Genomic DNA, 19,285 nt, shown 5'->3' with positions numbered 1-19,285 from the left:
GAAGGGTCCCAGGTTCAAGTCTAGCCAAGGGCACATGCCTGGGTAGTGGGCTTGATCACCAGTATGGGGCGTGCAGGAGGCAGCCGATCAATGATTCTCTCTCATCATTGATGTTTCTATCTCTCCTTCTCCCTTCCTCTATGAAATCAATAAAGAAATATATTTTAAAAAAAGAAAATTAATTTTATTCTCAAATATTCAAAGATAGTTTAAAGAATAAGAGAAACTTTAAAGATATAAAAGTGACCTATGGTTTAGAATTTGGAAGGCTTAACATTAGTAGATGGGTCAGAGATGAATTAACACATGAAAATCATGTTCCATGATCTTTCTTTACTGTACAAAATTATCCTTTTAACATTTCATTGATTTCTGCTGCTATGAATGGAAAGTAAAGCTGAGTTTAACTATTTAGTGGCAATTTTCACTCCCTATGTTTTTGTATTTGCCAGATATATATTAGCCATGATTTCAATTTCAGCTCTGAGTGAGAAAGTATGCACAGAAGCATATATACTGAGGTAAGCAATATTATACAGGATAGCAAGCTTTGGGTATTTATTTTATTCTTTTTGCCAAACTGTATTTTCTAAGTATTATGCTATGCTAAGCATGATTTATTTTTTTTTAAGATTTTTTAACTAGTGAAAAATAACAAAAGGCTTTGCCTAAATATTTATGTTCCTTCATTTTTCCCGGCATTAAGATGGTTTTCAGAACGGATTAAAATGGTCTAAGTGGATGCAGATGCATAATAAACCCCAAATTATGAATATTCATTTCCATTGTCTAAAGGGAATTTTCTATACAAAAGACATCTGACTGGATTTAAAGGAGTCAAATTAACACCCTTCTCTGTCTTCAGCACCTCTTATTCTGTGACTGTGACAAGAGAGATAAAAACATCTGCAGAAATATTCACAAAGACATAGTTTCTCAGATACTAGAAACAAAAAGAAGCTGCTTGCTCCTGTTCTTTCATTCTTCCCCTCCCCGACATTATACAAATTATTCACCTATTTGTACAAGATCATACAGATTGTAAAAATAGGTTATGATAGATGACTTTGGAAATTCCTTCAAGCTCTATGCATCTAACATTTCAAAGGTTTCTAAAAACACCTTTACATACGCCACAATTGGAGTATAATGTTGCCACTAAATAACTGTATTTCTTCACTACTTTCTTTTCTTTGTGCTAAGTTAACTTTGTACATTTAAAACTTAGCCCTAATCTAACCTGATGTTTAAAACTCACAATTTTAACAGTCTCACCCCCTCTTGTGAGAACTGTACTAGAGCAGGCTCTGAGAATTCAAGGATACCAACCCCCGCTTGGGGTCTGACTCTTTGGAGGTCAATACAGAGAGGTGGCAACTACATTTGCTTAAAATAATGTTTTATCAATCAAAATACTTCCACAATTATCTCCAGCAGCTATAGTTTGGGATTCTAAATTTTACACAAAAAATTCTTAAAATGTCTTCAGAATTGACAATCCTTTGATTTATGTAAGTTCAATGTTTTTGTATATCTCCTGGACTTTAAATAATTATAAATAACATGGTTTTCTCAGAAGACTTTTATCTTTATAAGAGGAAGAATGGAGGAAATAAGATATTTTAATCCAGTGCCCTTTGCATTTGGATTGAATCCAAGGTTTGTTATTATTAATATGTATGTGTACTTATGTTATTAACTTTAAAATAAAGTACAACTAAAAAGCAGCATATTCTTTCACTTATACTATATTAACAGTAAGATTTCCATTTAGTTCAACATTTAATTCCTTTGTTCAAGACCTGTTATTATATACTAGAGGCCCAGTGCACGAATTTGTGCATGGGTGGGGTCCAGCCGGCCATCCCTATCGGGGGTGGGACCGGCCAGGGGCAGGGGCTGTGGGCAATTGGCCAACCGTCCGGCCCCTAATCGGCCCAACCCACCCCAATTGGGGGCAGGGCCGGCTGGCCAACTTTCCTTTCCCCTCTCCATGGCTGGCCCGACCAGCTCCACCCATGCACGAATTCATGCACCGGGCCTCTAGTAAGAAATAAAATTCTCTTGTTTATAAGCTGTCTGAATGAACTAAAACAAGAATGATCTAGGGCTTACAATGTTTCATATTGTATTTTACTGAGCCTGACTTGTTCCTGCTTCAGCTAATTTTAAAATACTATGTGGATGAATCCAAGAAGTTCTATTGAGTAGCACTTTAATTCTAGTAGCCTGGGTAATTTCAGGGCCTGTTAGTAGTATTGTATTTCCCTGACACATTTTATATATCAAGTAGAAATAATGATGTGACTAAAAAAAAAACTGTTCAAAAAATTATAAAAAAAGTGTAACAGATTCATGTCTCCTAGCCAACCAAATGGGAGAGCAACTACCATCATTTGTTAAATCCATTAGTAAAAGACCAACATATAGTAATTATTACTAAATTCCCTGAAGTACAAGCTATTGTTCTTTTGTTGGTTTCCTTTTCCATTATCAACTCATTAACACACATCATGCTATTCCACTGAAAATGTGTAATGCATCTATTGCTACAGAAAATAGCTAGAATTTCTCAACGGTAGCCTCATTCATGAATTCTAACATAGCTAAACTTCATCATGCTTTGTACTTTCATTTTATCCTTTGACAAAATACTGAGATCAAATAGAACAGGTATTATTTAAATTCAACAGGTGAAAAAACAGATGCAGAAACGCTAAATCAGTTGGCCAGGATCAAACAAAATGTGATGATGGCATTTTGTCGAAAATCCCAATACTCTCACTCCTACTCAGGCCTTTCCCACCACACTGCTGTTTATTTTAACACCACACAATTCTTCTTTCTTTGTGCACATTAAAAAGCACCAATGTAAGCATAAAAAAAATGCCTGGGTAAAGAATTCAGGACTATGGTTTATGCTCAAAGCCATTAAATAGACTAATTTTTCCATGTCTTCAATCCTTAAATGACATAAGCTTTCAAATCAAAGTATCCATTAGTGAAGACTAAAATAGATGCTTCAGGATATGATCAAGAAATAGGTAGTACGGCATGTCTTAAAATATGGCATTTTATTTTTTAATTTATCCTACTAGGCTAATAATAGATATTTAAAACTCTAACCTACAATCAATTACTTTTATTACTGCATGATCTTATACAAGTATGACAATTACAATATCTGAGTTTGTTTTCTAATCATTCATCATTAGAACATCAAGAATATCATTGTTATACATAAAACTATGGATATAAAATTTATTTCAACTAGACATTATCCATTGCAAAAATGTTGTCATAGTAACTATATATTAAAATGTAATGCTACATAATAAAGAAAGTTTGTATTTTGGACTATATTGAGAATGGCTTAATGCATTACAATTACCCCGCAAATTTGTAAAGGAGTAAACTAGTAACATTAATACTAGAGTAGCAAAGTTCCTTTTAATCTTAAGGGGTTCTCCTAAATATTAAAAAAAAAACAGCCGAAACCGGTTTGGCTCAGTGGATGGAGCGTCAGCCTGCGGACTGAGAGGTCCCGGGTTCGATTCCGGGCAAGGGCATGTACTTCGGTTGCGGGCACATCCCCGGTGGGGGATGTGCAGGAGGCAGCTGATCGATGTTTCTAACTCTCTCTGTCTCTCTCCCTTCCTCTCTGTGAAAAATCAATAAAATATATTTAAAAAAAACAAAAAACAAAAAACCCACATTTCACCAGAGGAATATTTGGCTGCATCCTTAAATTACTTTAGGATACAGGAAATGCAAAGATGACAAGAGTAGCTGTGACAGACAGCGTAATGGTTAAGAGCATGGTCTCTAGACTTGAAGAGCACAGAATCAAATGGTAGCTTGAACAATCACCAACTGTGTGGCCTGAGGCAAATTATTTCATTCTCCCTGTTCCTCAGTTTCATCATCTGCAAAATGAGGACAGTTAATAGTATCTATCTCGTGGGATTTGGGGAGTTCTGTATGAGATAATATATGTAAAATGCTTGTAAGAATAGAGAACTTAATAATAAATGCTTGATAGATGTTAGCTACTACTACCACTATTATTATTAGCCCCAAATCTGTTAACTACATATGCCTTTCATTCTATATTTTTATACAATTTAAGGAAAAAATTCTATTTTACAGAATCTGTAATTCTTATTTTATACATTTAGTGTACATCAGTAATATAACAGGTACTGTGTTACACATAGGGCATTATAAACACCATGGACTTTTGGTGAAAGAGTAAGTTAATATAATAAAATTTTTTATAGGCACCTGAAGGTATACATTGCTCTAAACTCTAGTAAAGCATGTCACAATGTGAAAAATAAAGCTATCGACAATGACAATATAGGTGGTCATTAATAAATATGAATTCTATAACAAAAATAATTTTAGTGTCAATGGAAGGACTGCTTTTCAGTTTAACTGAAGTTTTCCCAGAGGTTTAATCAACTACTTAGGAAACACAAAGGATTGGAATAGAGCATGAAAACCTGAGCGTGATTCATGGGTTTCATAGCCCTGTTCAGCATGGCATATTATAGGTGCTCAATAAAGATTTGTCTTATCTAAGACTAGGACTGAAAAGCATTCCAGACTTAATGCTGACTCAGGAGATATTGCCACCTAGTGAAATATAAGGCTCATTACCTGAAATTATCAAGTAATGCTGAGAACTTCCCTAATTTGATCCTACTTAAAATACATACATGTACTTCATCACAAGTCAGTATTCAGACTAGGTACTGTACTGGTAATAAAAAGACGAATAAGCCACTATATCTGCTTCCTACAAACCATAGATGATACAAAGAAATCACATACTCCACAGAGAGGTATAAAGTAAATGGTACTGTATGGAAAAAAGGTTTGCTTAATAGATAATCAAAACATTCTAACATTTCAGAAAATCTGCTCAAAAAGGCAGTGTAGTGTAGCAAATAAGATCATGGTCTCCAAATACAGATTGTATGGATCCAAGTCCTGGCTCCTATAAAGTGGGATAATTATAGAACCTATCTCATAAGATTGTTGTGACAAATTAAATATGTGTAAAGTGCTTAAAACAGGACCAGAAATACAGAAAGTGCTTTGTAAGTATTAGCTATGATTATGATTAAATGTAGAGCAGGTTCCTAGAGACTGAGGTAGATAAATATTGATTAATAACAGAACATTATTGCTAAAGTCTAGCCTTGTAAATGTCATTCAGTAGAAGCCGTTTCTGTGACTAGTACTCTGTTATTATGGGAATCCTTAAAGCACATTATTTGTGGTACTCTGTGACTAAATTGTGTATTACTAGATGATTAACCCTTTCAAAATCAGGCAAATAAAACTGCCTTCTGAAAGTAAAAATCATATCTCTTACCAAAAAAAGCAAAAAGTCAGTAGAATGAACGACCCAAAAGACCACAACTGAACATATGCTTAAGGGAAAGATGCTTGCTGACTCTTCACAGGTTTTGCTAGAACTGAAAGATGGATGATACATTTTGCTACCATTGTGGTCTCATTCGCAGCTTATTTAACTTGTAAAAAAAAAATAATCTTGCTCCATTTTCCTTGAAAATTACCTGAACATATCGGCAGCTCTGATAAATACTATTTAAAAGTCATGTAACTGTTCTATATCTTTCAAATTTTGTAACATTAATACATTTATGTAAAGCTACATGTAAACTTTATTTTCAGACCAGAAAGTCTGGGCAACATAAATAAATAAATACACACACACACACACACACACATACACACACACACATATACATATATATATATATATATACACACACACATTATATTTGCAATAAAATATTTAAAGACTATTTGACTTGATGATTCTGGCCTGTATTTAATGAGTAAAATCTTTTAGTCTGAGAATTTTCATTTTCTAATGGATATATACCATGCACAAGAACTCTGCTAAAAGTTGGATTGCTTGAGATTATGTAACCTCTTCCTAAGCTTCCTCTTTTTAAAAATAAGCAGCAAAGAGTTGGAAAAATATGTTAAAAACATTTTAAGTTTTCATTTGTTTTTAAAGGTTAGAATATAAAAAATCATGTTCTAAATACATTGCACAAATTTTAATTTCGTATGCATTACTGATCATTTCTAAAATACTTAGAACTCCTTCCTCTTCCACGTTAAGATAGTGTGGATATAACACAATGTTCTTAATGTTACATTTATTTTCTATTACAACTGACCTAAAAGTTACACAGTCTAATAAGTAAAAGGAAAAGTCTACCAAAAGAGTGCATTAGAGAGGGGGGAAAAAAACCCTTTTCAATTCTATTCAATATACAGATGCTTACCAGCATATAAAAACATAAGTTCCCATAAAATCAAGTAAACATTGTTTGGATGAGTATGATAACAACCCATTTTACCTTTCTTTGTTTGTTTTAATCTAGTGCTTATTAATTTACAAAGTACTTCCATAGTCCCCGTCTTATAGTATCTTCACAATAAGAGGTAGCACAGGTATTAGTAGCAGGAGAACCATTTACTAGATAAGAAAATGGAGCTTTAGGAAGGCAAGAGCCTTGTGCAAGGTCACTAAAGAAACAGAACGGAGCCCAGCCAGCATGGCTCAGTGGTTGAGCATTGATCTATGAACCAGGAGGTCACGGTTCGATTCCCAGTCAGGGCACATGCCTGTGTTGTGGCTTGATCCCAAGGGCATGCAGGAGGCAGCCAATCAATGATTCTCTCTCATCATTGATGTTTCTATCTCTCTCCCTCTCCCTGCCTCTCTGCAATAAAAAAATAATAATAATTAAAAAAGAAACAGAACTGAGCCTTAAACCCTGCTCTTTTACTGGCATTTCTAGAATGAACCTCTTAGTTGGAAACCTATTGTCTAAAAGCCACATGGGCTAACCTGACTGGGCTAATCTAATGATGAAATCCCTCTATCAATGACAACAACAACAAAAATAACTGAAGGAAATAAAAAGAGTGGAACTTTAACTTGCATGTGTAGTGAAAATTTCAAAAGCCTAAAAAAAAATCAGAAATTGAATGAAGACTGTTATGAAACTTCTTGAGTCTGAGGAAATAACTGTGGAGTCTATTTCCTATATAACAGTTCTAGTTATAAAGTCCTTAGGTAGAGTTCTTCTCCTTTATGTGAAGATTTGGGGGAGCACATAGAAAGACCTGTTTCAGGATACAAGGTTTAACCAGACACCAGATTTGGACACTGGATGACTTGAGAAAGCCATTTGTCTTTTCCTATACTCAGGCAGTGTTTATTTTTGCTTGTAATAGTAAATGGTATTATGTTGTTTTAACAATTCTATTAATAATAGTGTTCCATAAATCTGAACATGTTAGAGTGTGGAGAGTGGCTATAGTGTTTGGACAGGTTCAAGCCTCGGACTAATGAGAGGGCACAGTCCTCTCATGGCCACATGCAAGTCCCAGCTTGGAGGGCAAAGCCCTCTCAGCACAATTATAGCCAACAGCTATAGTTGTACGCTTGAACCTATGGCCCGAACACGTGGCCCCACATGCCTGAGTGATGTGGGCTTGATAGAGTTCAGGTGCATGTAACTGAGTAGGATGGAAACTCACGAGAATGTTGTAAATATCTTGACTACGCCCTTACTTTGCCTCGTGGAATCTGGCTATAAAATAAAGACATGGCTTGTAGTCCGTGGCACTGTCGCTAGCTCTCCATCAGAGAGGACAGTGTCCCACCCAGACCCAGCTTTCTTCTCTTGTCTGTCTTCTCAATCCTTCACCACCTCCTCTCAGGCTCACCGAACCTGGCAGAGCTGGTGCGGTACATATGGCGCCCAATGTGGGCCTGAGTATGCCATGGCCGTGCTGGCTCGCCACATTAGAGAAATTCATTATTAATTCTCTGCAAAGTAATTCAAAATAAGGTAAGTCTCAATTTTACACATTATTTTCTCATATAATTTGCCTGAGAAGACATAATAAAATTCATACTATGATCAAGAACTTCAGGGTTAGAACTTAATTGTTTAATAACTTAGGGACTTATCACAACCATTACCAATTCAATCTGTATTAATGCAAATAACTTAAGCATTCACATTTCATTAATTTAAAACACTTTGTCCCACTAGTGCCACATTTATGTGTAAGCTATCCCAGTTTGGCAAAAACAGTGAATGACGATACATGACATCTTAAACAAATCAAAGAAATGAATAAAGTTTTTAATATATGAAAAAAATGAATTTTGAGAGTGACAGCCCTGACAATACAATACAGAACAATGAAATCTTAATGTCAGGACAGAAATTAAAGAAATGTATGAAAAATAGCATAAATTGTATATTCTAAGAATGCCATGCTATTCCTGAAAAAATGTGCCTAGTCTTTATTTCCTTCTCTCTCAGAATGATAAAACAGTGTAATTTTAGAGTAGCAATGATATTAGATTTATAATTCTGGATCTTGCTTTCACTGACATTAGTTTTTGTCTTCTTTTCATGTTAAGAAACTCTGCAACTTATTAAAACTATGTGCTTTAGTAAAAAACAAAAACAGAGAATAAGAAATTAACTCAATATTCAACTGAACACATTAAAGATCCATATTTCCTAAATGTTATTTATTTGTTTGTTTGTCTGTCTATTTATTTCCTCACCTGAGGATATGTTTTTATTGATTTTAAAAAGAAAGGAAGGGAGAGGGAGAGGGAGAGGGAGAGGGAGAGGGAGAAAGAAAAGGAAGGAAGGAAGGAAGGAAGGAAGGAAGGAAGGAAGGAAGGAAGGAAGGAAGGAAGGAAGGAAGGGAAGGGAAGGAGGGAGGGAGGGAAAAAGGAAGGAAGAAATAAGGATTGGTTGCCTCCCATACCCTGACCAGGGATCAAGCCTGCAATCTGGGTATGTGCCCTGACTGGGAATCAAATCTATGACCTTTCAGTGTACAAGACAATGCTCAACCAACTGAGCCACAACAGCCAGGAATACCTTTTAGATTTAGTTACCACCCCCAGATAATTTTAGATGCATTTTGCTTATTTAAATTGACTTAAGAAGAAGTGATGACTACTTTTCTGAGATTCCAATGTAATGGCACAACTATGATGTGTACTTTTGCTGATATTTAAACTCCAGAATAATAGTGCTTATGGGCAAATAAAATGCTATAATATAACAATAATATAATCTATTTATGTACATGGCTCTTACAATATATTCAAGAGAGCTTTGTTAATATAAAGAATGACAGTTGTCAGAATTCACGATTCCTGGTTCAGTATAAATGTAAAGGTTACTCTAAATATTCTTTACTTATCAAGCAGTGGACTTACCATGGAAATCATAAATATACAGAAGAACTGGCTCATTCTGCCCAAATGCACAAAATGCAACCATATTTTCAAGTGGATGATAAGAAATGTCTCGAATGGGTGACTTGAATGGCAGGTCAGAATACATTGCTACTTGTTCTCCTAAATAAGAAAAGATTCAATAATGTGTATTGTTATTTCTTATTAGAAGATTATTCTGCAACTTATCGAAATACTTATAAATATTTGAGTACTACTGAATTACATAATTATATTTGTTTTTTCATTCTGTTGGCCCTCCTCTTTCTACTTCTCAATCCAAACTCTTCAACAAGATTTCCAAGGCACAAAATAGACTGAGTTTAGAGGTACCTGACTCTGAGGTTTGACAGGGCTGAGCAGATGCCAGCTAACAAAGAACTCCAGAGAGAACGCGGGAGGAACTGCAGGACTCTTAAAACCGAGGAAACTCTCTGGCCGGGGAAGGCTTGATGGGGATTAATTTTTTTCCAGAGGCTGTTTGAGGTATCATCTCCTTAAAAAATATATATGATTACTACTGGCTAAAAGAGGCCTACAGCAGATGTCTAAGAAACCTCTGAAAAGCAGAATTCAAAAAGCAAAAACTCTAGATCCATTTATTTAAGAGGAAAAGAGATTTAACATTTAAAAAATATATATATAACACATATATATACACACACTTTATGGATTTCAGAGAGGAAGGGAAAGGGAGAGAGAGAGAAAGATCAGTGATGAGAGAGAATCATCGATTGACTGCCTCCTGCACACCCCACCCTGGGGATCGAGCCCGCGACCTGGGCATGTGCCCCAACTGGGAATCGAACCGCAACTCTATGGTTCACAGGACAATGATCAACCACTGGGCCATACTGGCCAGGCTTAACATTTTTGAATTGATGCTAAAATATAAAAATGTAGTAAGAAAAACAAAACAAAACACACAAAAAAAACCACAAGCAAACTGACCAGTCAAAAATGCCTAGAGGAAAGACCAACAGAATAAACAAGGGGAAATTAAATACTGTTCTTAAGAAATTATACAGTGAATTTCATAAAATTCTCTCAATTTATTGCTAAAAATGTTTATGTAGTTATAGCTTTTTTAAAATAGCAAAGGTAAGACACAAATAAATTTCCCAATGTAATAGTTTATTTTATTGGAAAAGAAGTGAATTATAGTAATTCAGGTAAATTGTTACTGAGTTTCATACATCAAAAGTTTTAACAGGAATGTTTCTAATGAAAATATATTGTAGATGTTTCACCACTCTATACCTACTTATACTCCAAATTCAGCTTGTAATGCTTGTATTTTACATTACAGTCCTCATTAAATACTTTTATAAAATCCACCATATCTCATTACAGACAAGGAAATAATAAATCTTAAATTATAATGTGGAATTCAAAATCCATGAATATATCAAAACAATAAAGAACAGAATTTAATATAAATTTAGACTGCAGCTGATTTCCATTATCAGCATTCCAATTCCGGAAAACATAATGGAGAACCTGCAATCAGAATTTCCTTGAAAATTATTCCATAAAATGGTAGTTTCACACTTCTTCAAAAATAAAAACAAGTTTTAATTAAATATTTACCTGTTTCTGGGTTCCAAACATACACTATACCATCCTCACTTCCAGCAAAGAGAAAAGTCCCACAAGGTGTCAAAGTACTATGAATCTTCTCCCGATAATTTGCTGCTCCTACAAATTTCCTTGCTGCTAATCTTTAAACAAAAAAGATTTTACAAATGTAAAATCTGGGTGGTAAAAAGTTTTAAATATTTGATTTGCTGAACAAACAATTTTTGAAAATCTGCTAAGTGGGAAACATTCTATGATGGATGCAGACTGAAGAACAGAGTATGGAGCTCAGGGAGTTTAGAATTAGTAGGAGAAAGAAGGAATGCATCAGTGTAATACAGTAAGTGGATGTAGAAAGTGCCACATGAGAAGAAAAGAAAGAGTACTTTGTAGATTTGGGTAAGAAAAATTATTTCTAGCTATAAAGAGAGACTACATTATGGAAGTAGCATTTGAGTTGGTTACTAAAAAAGGAACAGAATTTTTATTTTTTTTCCATGTGATGAATTTTTAAAATTACACTTGGTTCTTGCAGAAACATTAGACAGACATATTATTAAATCATCTATTAAATACGGCATACAGGCTTCGAAGCTTTTTTGCTTATGAAAAATAGCTAACACGGTTTTAATTTTATGCTTGCTATGTGCCAGTCAGGCGCTATTATCATCCCCAATCCACAGAGAGGATATTACATACACTGCTCTGTTATCTGCTTTATTCTGTCAGCAAAAAATCACAAGTAATGGCCCTCTATGTCAGAATACATAGATTATGCATTATCCTTTTAATAAGTATATGTTATATTATTGTGTAAGTGTATCTTAAGACATTTCCCATTGTTGGACAACACATGCTATTTCCAGCTTTCGCCTACTATGAACACGATTTCTATAATAAATATTGTATATATATTTTTGTACTATTATTTATTTTTTTAAATTTATTGGAGTGACACTGGTTAATAACATCATATAAGGTTCAAACATACAATTCTATAACAAATCATCTGTATATTCCATTGTGTGCTCACCAGCCAAAGTCTAATCGTAATTTGACCTCCTCTTTATCCCCACCCCATTTTTCTCTGGTAACCTTCATACTATTATCTAATTTTTTGCAGTTTTATATTATCTTAACATAAATTCTTGAGGTTACAAAGTCAAACATTTCTGCAGTCCTTTCCATCCTATATAATGAAAACCTAATATGCAAAGTGTTCGACTGTTCATTCGACCATTCAACCAGTTGCCATGATGTTCACTGACCACCTGGGGAGAGACACTCTGACTGGTAGGTTAGCTTGCTGCTGGGGTCCGGCTGATCGGGACTGGGCGAGATGGGCCAGACACACCCTGGAGCCCTCCCACAGTCCCTCTCCAGCCCCTATTGTGCACCGGTGGAGTCCCTCGGCCTGGCCTGAGTCCTCTCGCGCTCTAGGAACCCTCATGGGATGTCAGACTGCCAGTTTCGGCCCAATCCCCACAGGCCAGGCTGAGGGACCTGCCTTGCCAGTGCACAAATCCGTGCTCTGGGTCTCTACTATGCTCTATTTTAAGTACTTTACATATATAAACTAGTTTATTCCCCTCAAACTCTTATGAGTATATATTATCTCTCTCATTTGAGTGATGAGAAAAGAGAGACACACAGGCAAATCAGCTAGCAAGGGGTGGAAAAGGCCATTATTTTATTCTAAGCAGTTTGCCTCTGAGACCAAGCATAATCTTAATGCTGAAAGCTATATCGCTTAAAAAGAGAGTAACAAAATCATACAGACTAACTCCCTCTGCCTAGAATACAACTTATATTATCCCACCTCTGAACTTTATTCCAGGCTTTTCATGTTTTCCTACTTAATACACTTCCACCTTATCTAAATTCTCTTTCTTCAAGATTAAGCTCAAAGGCCTGCCTCTCCATAAAGCCTATATTATAGCCAACACCTTTATTGTCAGAAAGACTCTATTATAGCCACCACCATTATTGTCATGAAAAATGTAATCCTTATATTATATATTTATATTCATTAAAAATAGATACTGAGGCCCTAGCCAGTTTGTTCAGTGGTTAGAGCATCAACCCTATAACTGAAGGGTCTCAGGTTTAATTCCAGTCAAGGGCACATACCTTGGTTGCAGGCTCGATCCCTGGCCCACATTCCAGAGGCAACCAATTGATATGTCTCTCTCACATTGATGTTTCTCTCTCTGTCTGTTTCACCTCCCTTCCATTCTCTCAAAAAAAAAAAAAAATCAATGGAAAAATTATCCTCGGGTGAGGATTAATGAAAATAACATACTGAAAACTTGCTGTCTGCCGCATAGTATGGGTGCTACGTATAGAAAAAAGAATAAGCAGATTCCAGTCCTAGAAGATCTCAGTTTAACCCAATTAAATGCTTTGTGTGTCATTCTAGAGGCAGTACACCCAGATTGTAAACTCCTGATGAGCTACTACTGCTAATCATGCTCCACCAGCACCCATGCCAGTGTCTTGGACAATTCTACATAAATATTTAAGGGCTTACCTGTTAGCTCTAAAAGGAGAACTGCAAAATAAACTAACATAGATCGCCACATTTGCCTTTCTAAAAGCAATAATGAAATCTGATAACATAGCTTCCTCCCCTTTGTTTTGCTAGAACTCAATACTGAAACAAGCACACCAGAAGTCCATGCTGACTCTCCCAGAACTCTACTTCTGTCTCTTACACTAAAGGTATTTCCCTTCATTGGCCTTTTTCAGAAATAAAACAAACAAACAAACAAAAAACAAGGATGAATTATTCAAAAGCCCTCCCATTCAATTATGGCATTGTATTATAATACTATGCTATATCAGTATCATAGAGATAAAAGATATTCCATGACAGAGTTCTTTTAAATTGTGAAAATAAAAATGAACTAGGCGGAGGGGAAAAAAATGGACACATATGTAATACCCTTTGTATTACTTTAAGCAATAAAAAAAAAAAATGAACTAACTACATTTCAACATCAAAACTATTCACATTTTGGGCCAGAGAATTCTTTGTTGCTGGTGGCCATCTTATGAAGTATAGGATGCTTAGCAGTACCTCTGGTCTCCATCCATTAGGTATAGAAACAACATTCAAAAATGTCCCCAGACACTACCAGGTGTCCCCTGAGGGACAAAACTGTCTAGGTGAGAATCACAGCTGAATTTTATAAATATGAATTAATTCATTACTTATTCTATGAGTGCTTAACCTGCCAATAGTGAAATATACTTACATTCGAAGATCCATAATTCTCAATGTACTGTCTTTGGTATGGATTAACAAACGTTTTCCATTGGGATGAACCTCCAAATAATTTATTGGAATCCCCTTAAACTCACTTTCTTTAATTTCCTAAAATGATAGAAAAAGGACTATACATTACCACTGTAAAGTTTGTCTAATGTTAAACCCTTCTTAAAGTACAAAAGTAAAAATTATTTTAAGTTATAAGTTTTAATTATAATATAAAGGACGCTTTAAAATTGTTTAAAAGGATTCCCGATAATTTCAGTTTAAGGTTGAAAATAAAGCTGATGAAATGTATTTTTTGGTTGTGATCTAACAGCACGTTACTATGAGTCTTGGTAGTATATTCCCAAACAAGAAGCACTTCCTCTAAACACATCTTTTAACTTTGCACTTTTTGTTTATCATCATGTCAGAAAGCTTCCATTTTTTTTAATAAATTCAAAGTGCAGAATTAACTTTCAAGTTCTGTTTCAGTCTCAGATTATTTCTTCACACACTTCCACTTGTTTTGAAAAGATATATCATCAGCAAAATATTCTGAAATAATTACAATTTAGATTGTAATTTTCAGTGTTTTCTTATAGTTACTTAAGGCAGCTATAGAAGACGCCGGACTAATCATGTCAAGAAATACATAAACGCTGATGAAGAATCTGTCTGAACAAGCTTGGCATTAATTAGAATAATAACCAAAGGTCCTTCTTGTTTGAAAAACAAGGAAGGAAGAAAAAAATTACAAATGCAAAACTGCTTAGACTAAAGTCCACAGAGTCGACGAGAAGTCTGCTTTAACACGTTGGCAGAATTACAAATTATCCTTCTTCCCCCCTGAGGACTGCGTATTGATTTTTGCCCCTTTCTCCTAGAGCAGTGATGGCGAACCTTTTGAGCTCAGCGTGTCAGCATTTTGAAAACCCTAACTTAACTCTGGTGCCGTGTCACATATAGAAATTTTTTGATATTTGCAACCATTGTAAAACAAAGACTTATATTTTTGATATTTATTTTATATATTTAAATGCCATTTCACAAAGAAAAATCAACCAAAAAAATGAGTTCGTGTGTCACCTCTGACGCGTGTCATAGGTTCGCCATCACTGGCCTAGAGGGTATCCTCCTCAGAGGCGGGCTGGTGTCAGCAGAGGTAGGCTCCAAACTGCTACAATCCAGGTGAGCCTCTGCCATTGCTATTTGACACTAAGACCTGCTGTCAGCTGTTTTTTTAAAGTTGCAGGAAAAGTCAAACACTGACACCCTGGACGGAGGCTTTACTGAGCTGAAGAACCACCATTTGAGGGGGGAGATGCACTGCTGGAGGTTTCAGCAGCTGGAGTAACACTCACCGGATGCCAATGTGCAAAATACAAAGAAAACTGCATAACAAATGCTAGGTACAATTTTGAGGAAAGTGCTGGCAGACTTCGTGTTTGTAATATTTTCTTCCATATTTTATTTATGTATTTGTTTGTTTAAAGTATTACATACAGTATTACGTATGTCTCCTTTTTTCCTCATTGGCCACCCCCACCCCCCAGCACATATTTTTCTTTATGAAACTCATGCTTAAATGAGAAGAGGCCTAATTGTGAAGCCCAGGTTCTGTATCAAGGCAGCACACGGACACTTCACCTTAAAGGACAGAGGGACACAGCTTAGCATCCCTCACACGGCTGGCTGAGGAGAACCAGCAAGAAGCTGCAGTCTCTGGCTTGTCCTGGGGCATTAAGTACAAAGTCCAGCTCATTTCCTGACTTTTGGCTTCTGACTGTCTCAAGTAACCACACCAGGCTGCAGATTTTCAAGGTAAATTTCCCTTTTGGTTAATACGCTGAGGTAAAGAAACACATGCTTTTTAACACAAATAACAGACTCTGCATTGTAGACTCAGATGATTGGAACTGGTGCCTTCAGGGACTGGCCAATCCCGCAGATAGATTAGTAATTAGAATTCTTTTCACATTGTGTGAAATTAAGCTACAACATGAATCCTGAGCCATCATTCCTGAATAGATGGTTTCTTAAACAAACCTGAGACTCAAGAGACTTAACTAAAGTTCATGAAAACTCTCTGACATGTACAGTGCCTGCTCCTCACACAAGGACAACTGTTATGATCTATTACGAGGAATAATAAGGTGAAACATAAATTACTCCTTATAGATGGCAATTAATATAACATATAAACATACATTTCAGTAATGAAGCACTGAATGCCAGAGTGCACATTAGAGCTCAAGAGAATTAAAGGAAAGCCTGGCCAAAATAAAGTTTTCACTAAGTTACTGTATCATCAGCTAGCCCCCAGAAAGACATGGTAATTCATCAGTGATAACAGACTTTTAATGATAACAAAACCTTAATTTTTTTGAAAAGAGAGAACAGAATGCCTGATGCCTTCCTTATTTTAAGGCCGTGTTGTTCAATGTTTTTTCTAATTTCTTTAATTAATGAAATGAGGTTTTCTACCTTATTTACACTCCAGTGGCGCACTGAATGCTGCAAATCATTAACTTTGACGTAGGTATTCCAAACAACAATCACCCCCGAGCAGTCTCCTGAATACATATGGTGACCTATTTAAGAAAATAAAATTACTCACTGATTAATGTTATGCAGAGGGGTAGAGAGAAATAGTATGAAGTTGGAAAAAGCATTCCAGTAAAACAGTCAAAGAATCCTAGGACTACCAGAAGATATTTCAATTTAAAGAGCCCGAAAACCAAACACAGCTAACACTCAAATCCCAATTATCTTTAAATGAACTTTCCACTTGAATTATTTTTGATGATTTCTTTCCCTTTGGATTTCTCTGATTTTAATACAGAAAGAAAGGAGCATCATAGTATATATGTATATTGCTCAAATTCCAAAGCCAAACAAATTATCTGAATTATCCAATATGTATCTGTATTGCTCACCTTTACCAATTTACATAATCTGCTTTATATTCCTAGAAAAATACCTTTATTCTAATACATACTGTTAGCATAATGCCTGAGACCCAGCAGGTACTCAATGATCAGAGAATGAATAAATTAAATAACAGGTGTACCAATTTAACATTAATTCTTTTTAAAATTATTTATTTATTTATTTTAGAGAGAGAGAGAAAAAGAGAATGGGGAGGCAGGAGAGAGACGGATAGGTATTGATGTGTTGTTCTACTTATTCATGCATTCATTGGCTGATTCTTTTTTTTAAATATATTTTTATTGATTTCAGAGAGGAAGGGAGAGGGGGAGAGAGATAGAAACATCAATGATGATAGAGAATCATTGATCGGCTGTCTCCTGCACACTCCCCACTATGGATCAAGCCTGCAACCCGAGCATGTGCCTTTGACTGGACTTGAACCTGGGATCCTTCAGTCCACAGACCAACAGTCTATCAACTGAGCAAAACTGGCCAGGGCCATTGGCTGATTCTTGCATGTGTCCTTAGAGGGGACCACACCCACAATCATGGTGCGCTGGGATGATGCTCTAACCAACTGAGCTGCCTGCCCAGGGCAACATTAATTCTTAAAGTCCACCCACCTTAAAGTTGAATGGAACATTACTAATAGATACCATCAAGTTCAATTTCATGCCCACTCAGAAATGTTTTACATACCATTATGAACAGATGGCCATTCAGAAACTGAATTTCATATTTTAAAAAGTAGCTTACTCAAATGATAAACTGCTCTATGTATCAGGATGCTTTTTTTTCTAATTCTGAGCAAAGAAAATCTGTCTTCTGTAGCTTTGGCTTTATCTTTATCCACTGGAGCAACACAGCCAAATAATGAAGAAATTCTTCATATCCCTTTTATAATCTGAGCTACCTCTATAATGACAGTTTTCAGATACCTTTCTACTATTGTTGGCTGACTTTTCTGAAGGTGTTCCAATATATTAACAGCCTGAGAGTTGAAAAGAGTATATTAGTAATATAACTTTAATCTGGATCCCATACTAATTAACTATAGCTATAGTCTACATATCTAGTGTCTTAAATAATGTAAAAAAATGACTATTTGATAGATATAATACATTTCTCTATTTTTTCAGTTAATAAAATAATCTATATTTTATATCTTTAAATCACCATCTACACTATTCATATACTAAGATAAACCTTTAAATAACTGCAAATTTCCCTTCTATATGCTTCTAAATTAAAAAAAAATAATAATAATGTTAGTACATTTAAAATTTATATTTTCAATATTCTTTTGGGATTTTCTCTTCATCTTCTTTCTACCATTTAAGTTAAAAGGCCATTTTAAGAAAAGTACTAAGGAGATAATCACCAACCCAATAAAATATATTTATGAAATTTGGAACATGACTGGTTGTTACAGCGAAGATTAGTTAAATCTAAATGTTTAGGAACTTAATGACTTTAAAATTACAAACACAACTCCTTCAGTGCCAAATCTATGCCCAGTTCTATCATATAATCTGCAAAATATGCATAAATCTCAGTATACACAAATAATCATCAATACATAAACTCCCTCTCATGCTTAAATATTTATTATCCTAGTAAGATAAAGCAAATTTTAATTATTCATACAACTAGTTTTAATTTGGAATATGTTCACTGACATACCTTCAATATCAAAACAGAGAGAGTTGATGAAACTCTTGTGAGTGTCAAAATGCCGGATCAATATGGCAGGATCCTCTTTCATATCAACTTTCCATATCCGTACCACAGCATCGTAACATCCTGTAACCACCAGCTCTTTTGCAGCTGGGTGGAACTTAGCCGTGTAGACAAAACAAGGATGAGGTAAAAGTTTTAAAGTATTTGTATTGTTTATTTCATTTTTCCATATCCTGGAAAAGGATAAAAAGTTATATGTTGCTTCTAAAAGACACAAGTTTCTTTAAAAGTTTCTCTAGGAACCAGTATAGCCAATGGGATGTAAGTAAGCAAGTGACAATGATAAACTAAATTTAAATTTTGTAACTAAAAATTAATATAATCACATATTTGATGACTGGGGTTCTTTACATTTGACAAAGCTATGTCTTACAGTTATTATCAAGCATAATGGTGAATTTACTAATTATAATTTATACTATCAAATTAAAAACTGTATTTGTCTGTCT

At 35.2% G+C, this 19,285-nt stretch overlaps 1 protein-coding gene across 1 annotated transcript in view; it reads right to left on the bottom strand.

Moving 5' to 3' along the window:
• AHI1 (Abelson helper integration site 1) overlaps positions 1-19,285 on the bottom strand; it is a 163,571-nt gene that overhangs the window by 106,383 nt on the left and 37,903 nt on the right. Inside the window, exons 14-18 of the mRNA XM_081094098.1 lie at positions 18,780-19,009; positions 16,650-16,756; positions 14,167-14,285; positions 10,922-11,052; positions 9,314-9,454 (exon numbers count right to left, since the gene is read on the bottom strand). Of these exons, the coding sequence (XP_080950224.1) occupies positions 9,314-9,454; positions 10,922-11,052; positions 14,167-14,285; positions 16,650-16,756; positions 18,780-19,009 (728 nt within the window). The remainder of the gene's footprint in view (positions 1-9,313; positions 9,455-10,921; positions 11,053-14,166; positions 14,286-16,649; positions 16,757-18,779; positions 19,010-19,285) is intronic.

This window comes from Myotis nattereri (genome assembly GCF_964212035.1).
Source record: "Myotis nattereri genome assembly, chromosome: 6".
NCBI lineage: Eukaryota > Metazoa > Chordata > Mammalia > Chiroptera > Vespertilionidae > Myotis > Myotis nattereri.
Note: the sequence above shows the minus strand (reverse complement) of the source record. Positions and strands in the feature narration are given on the sequence as shown.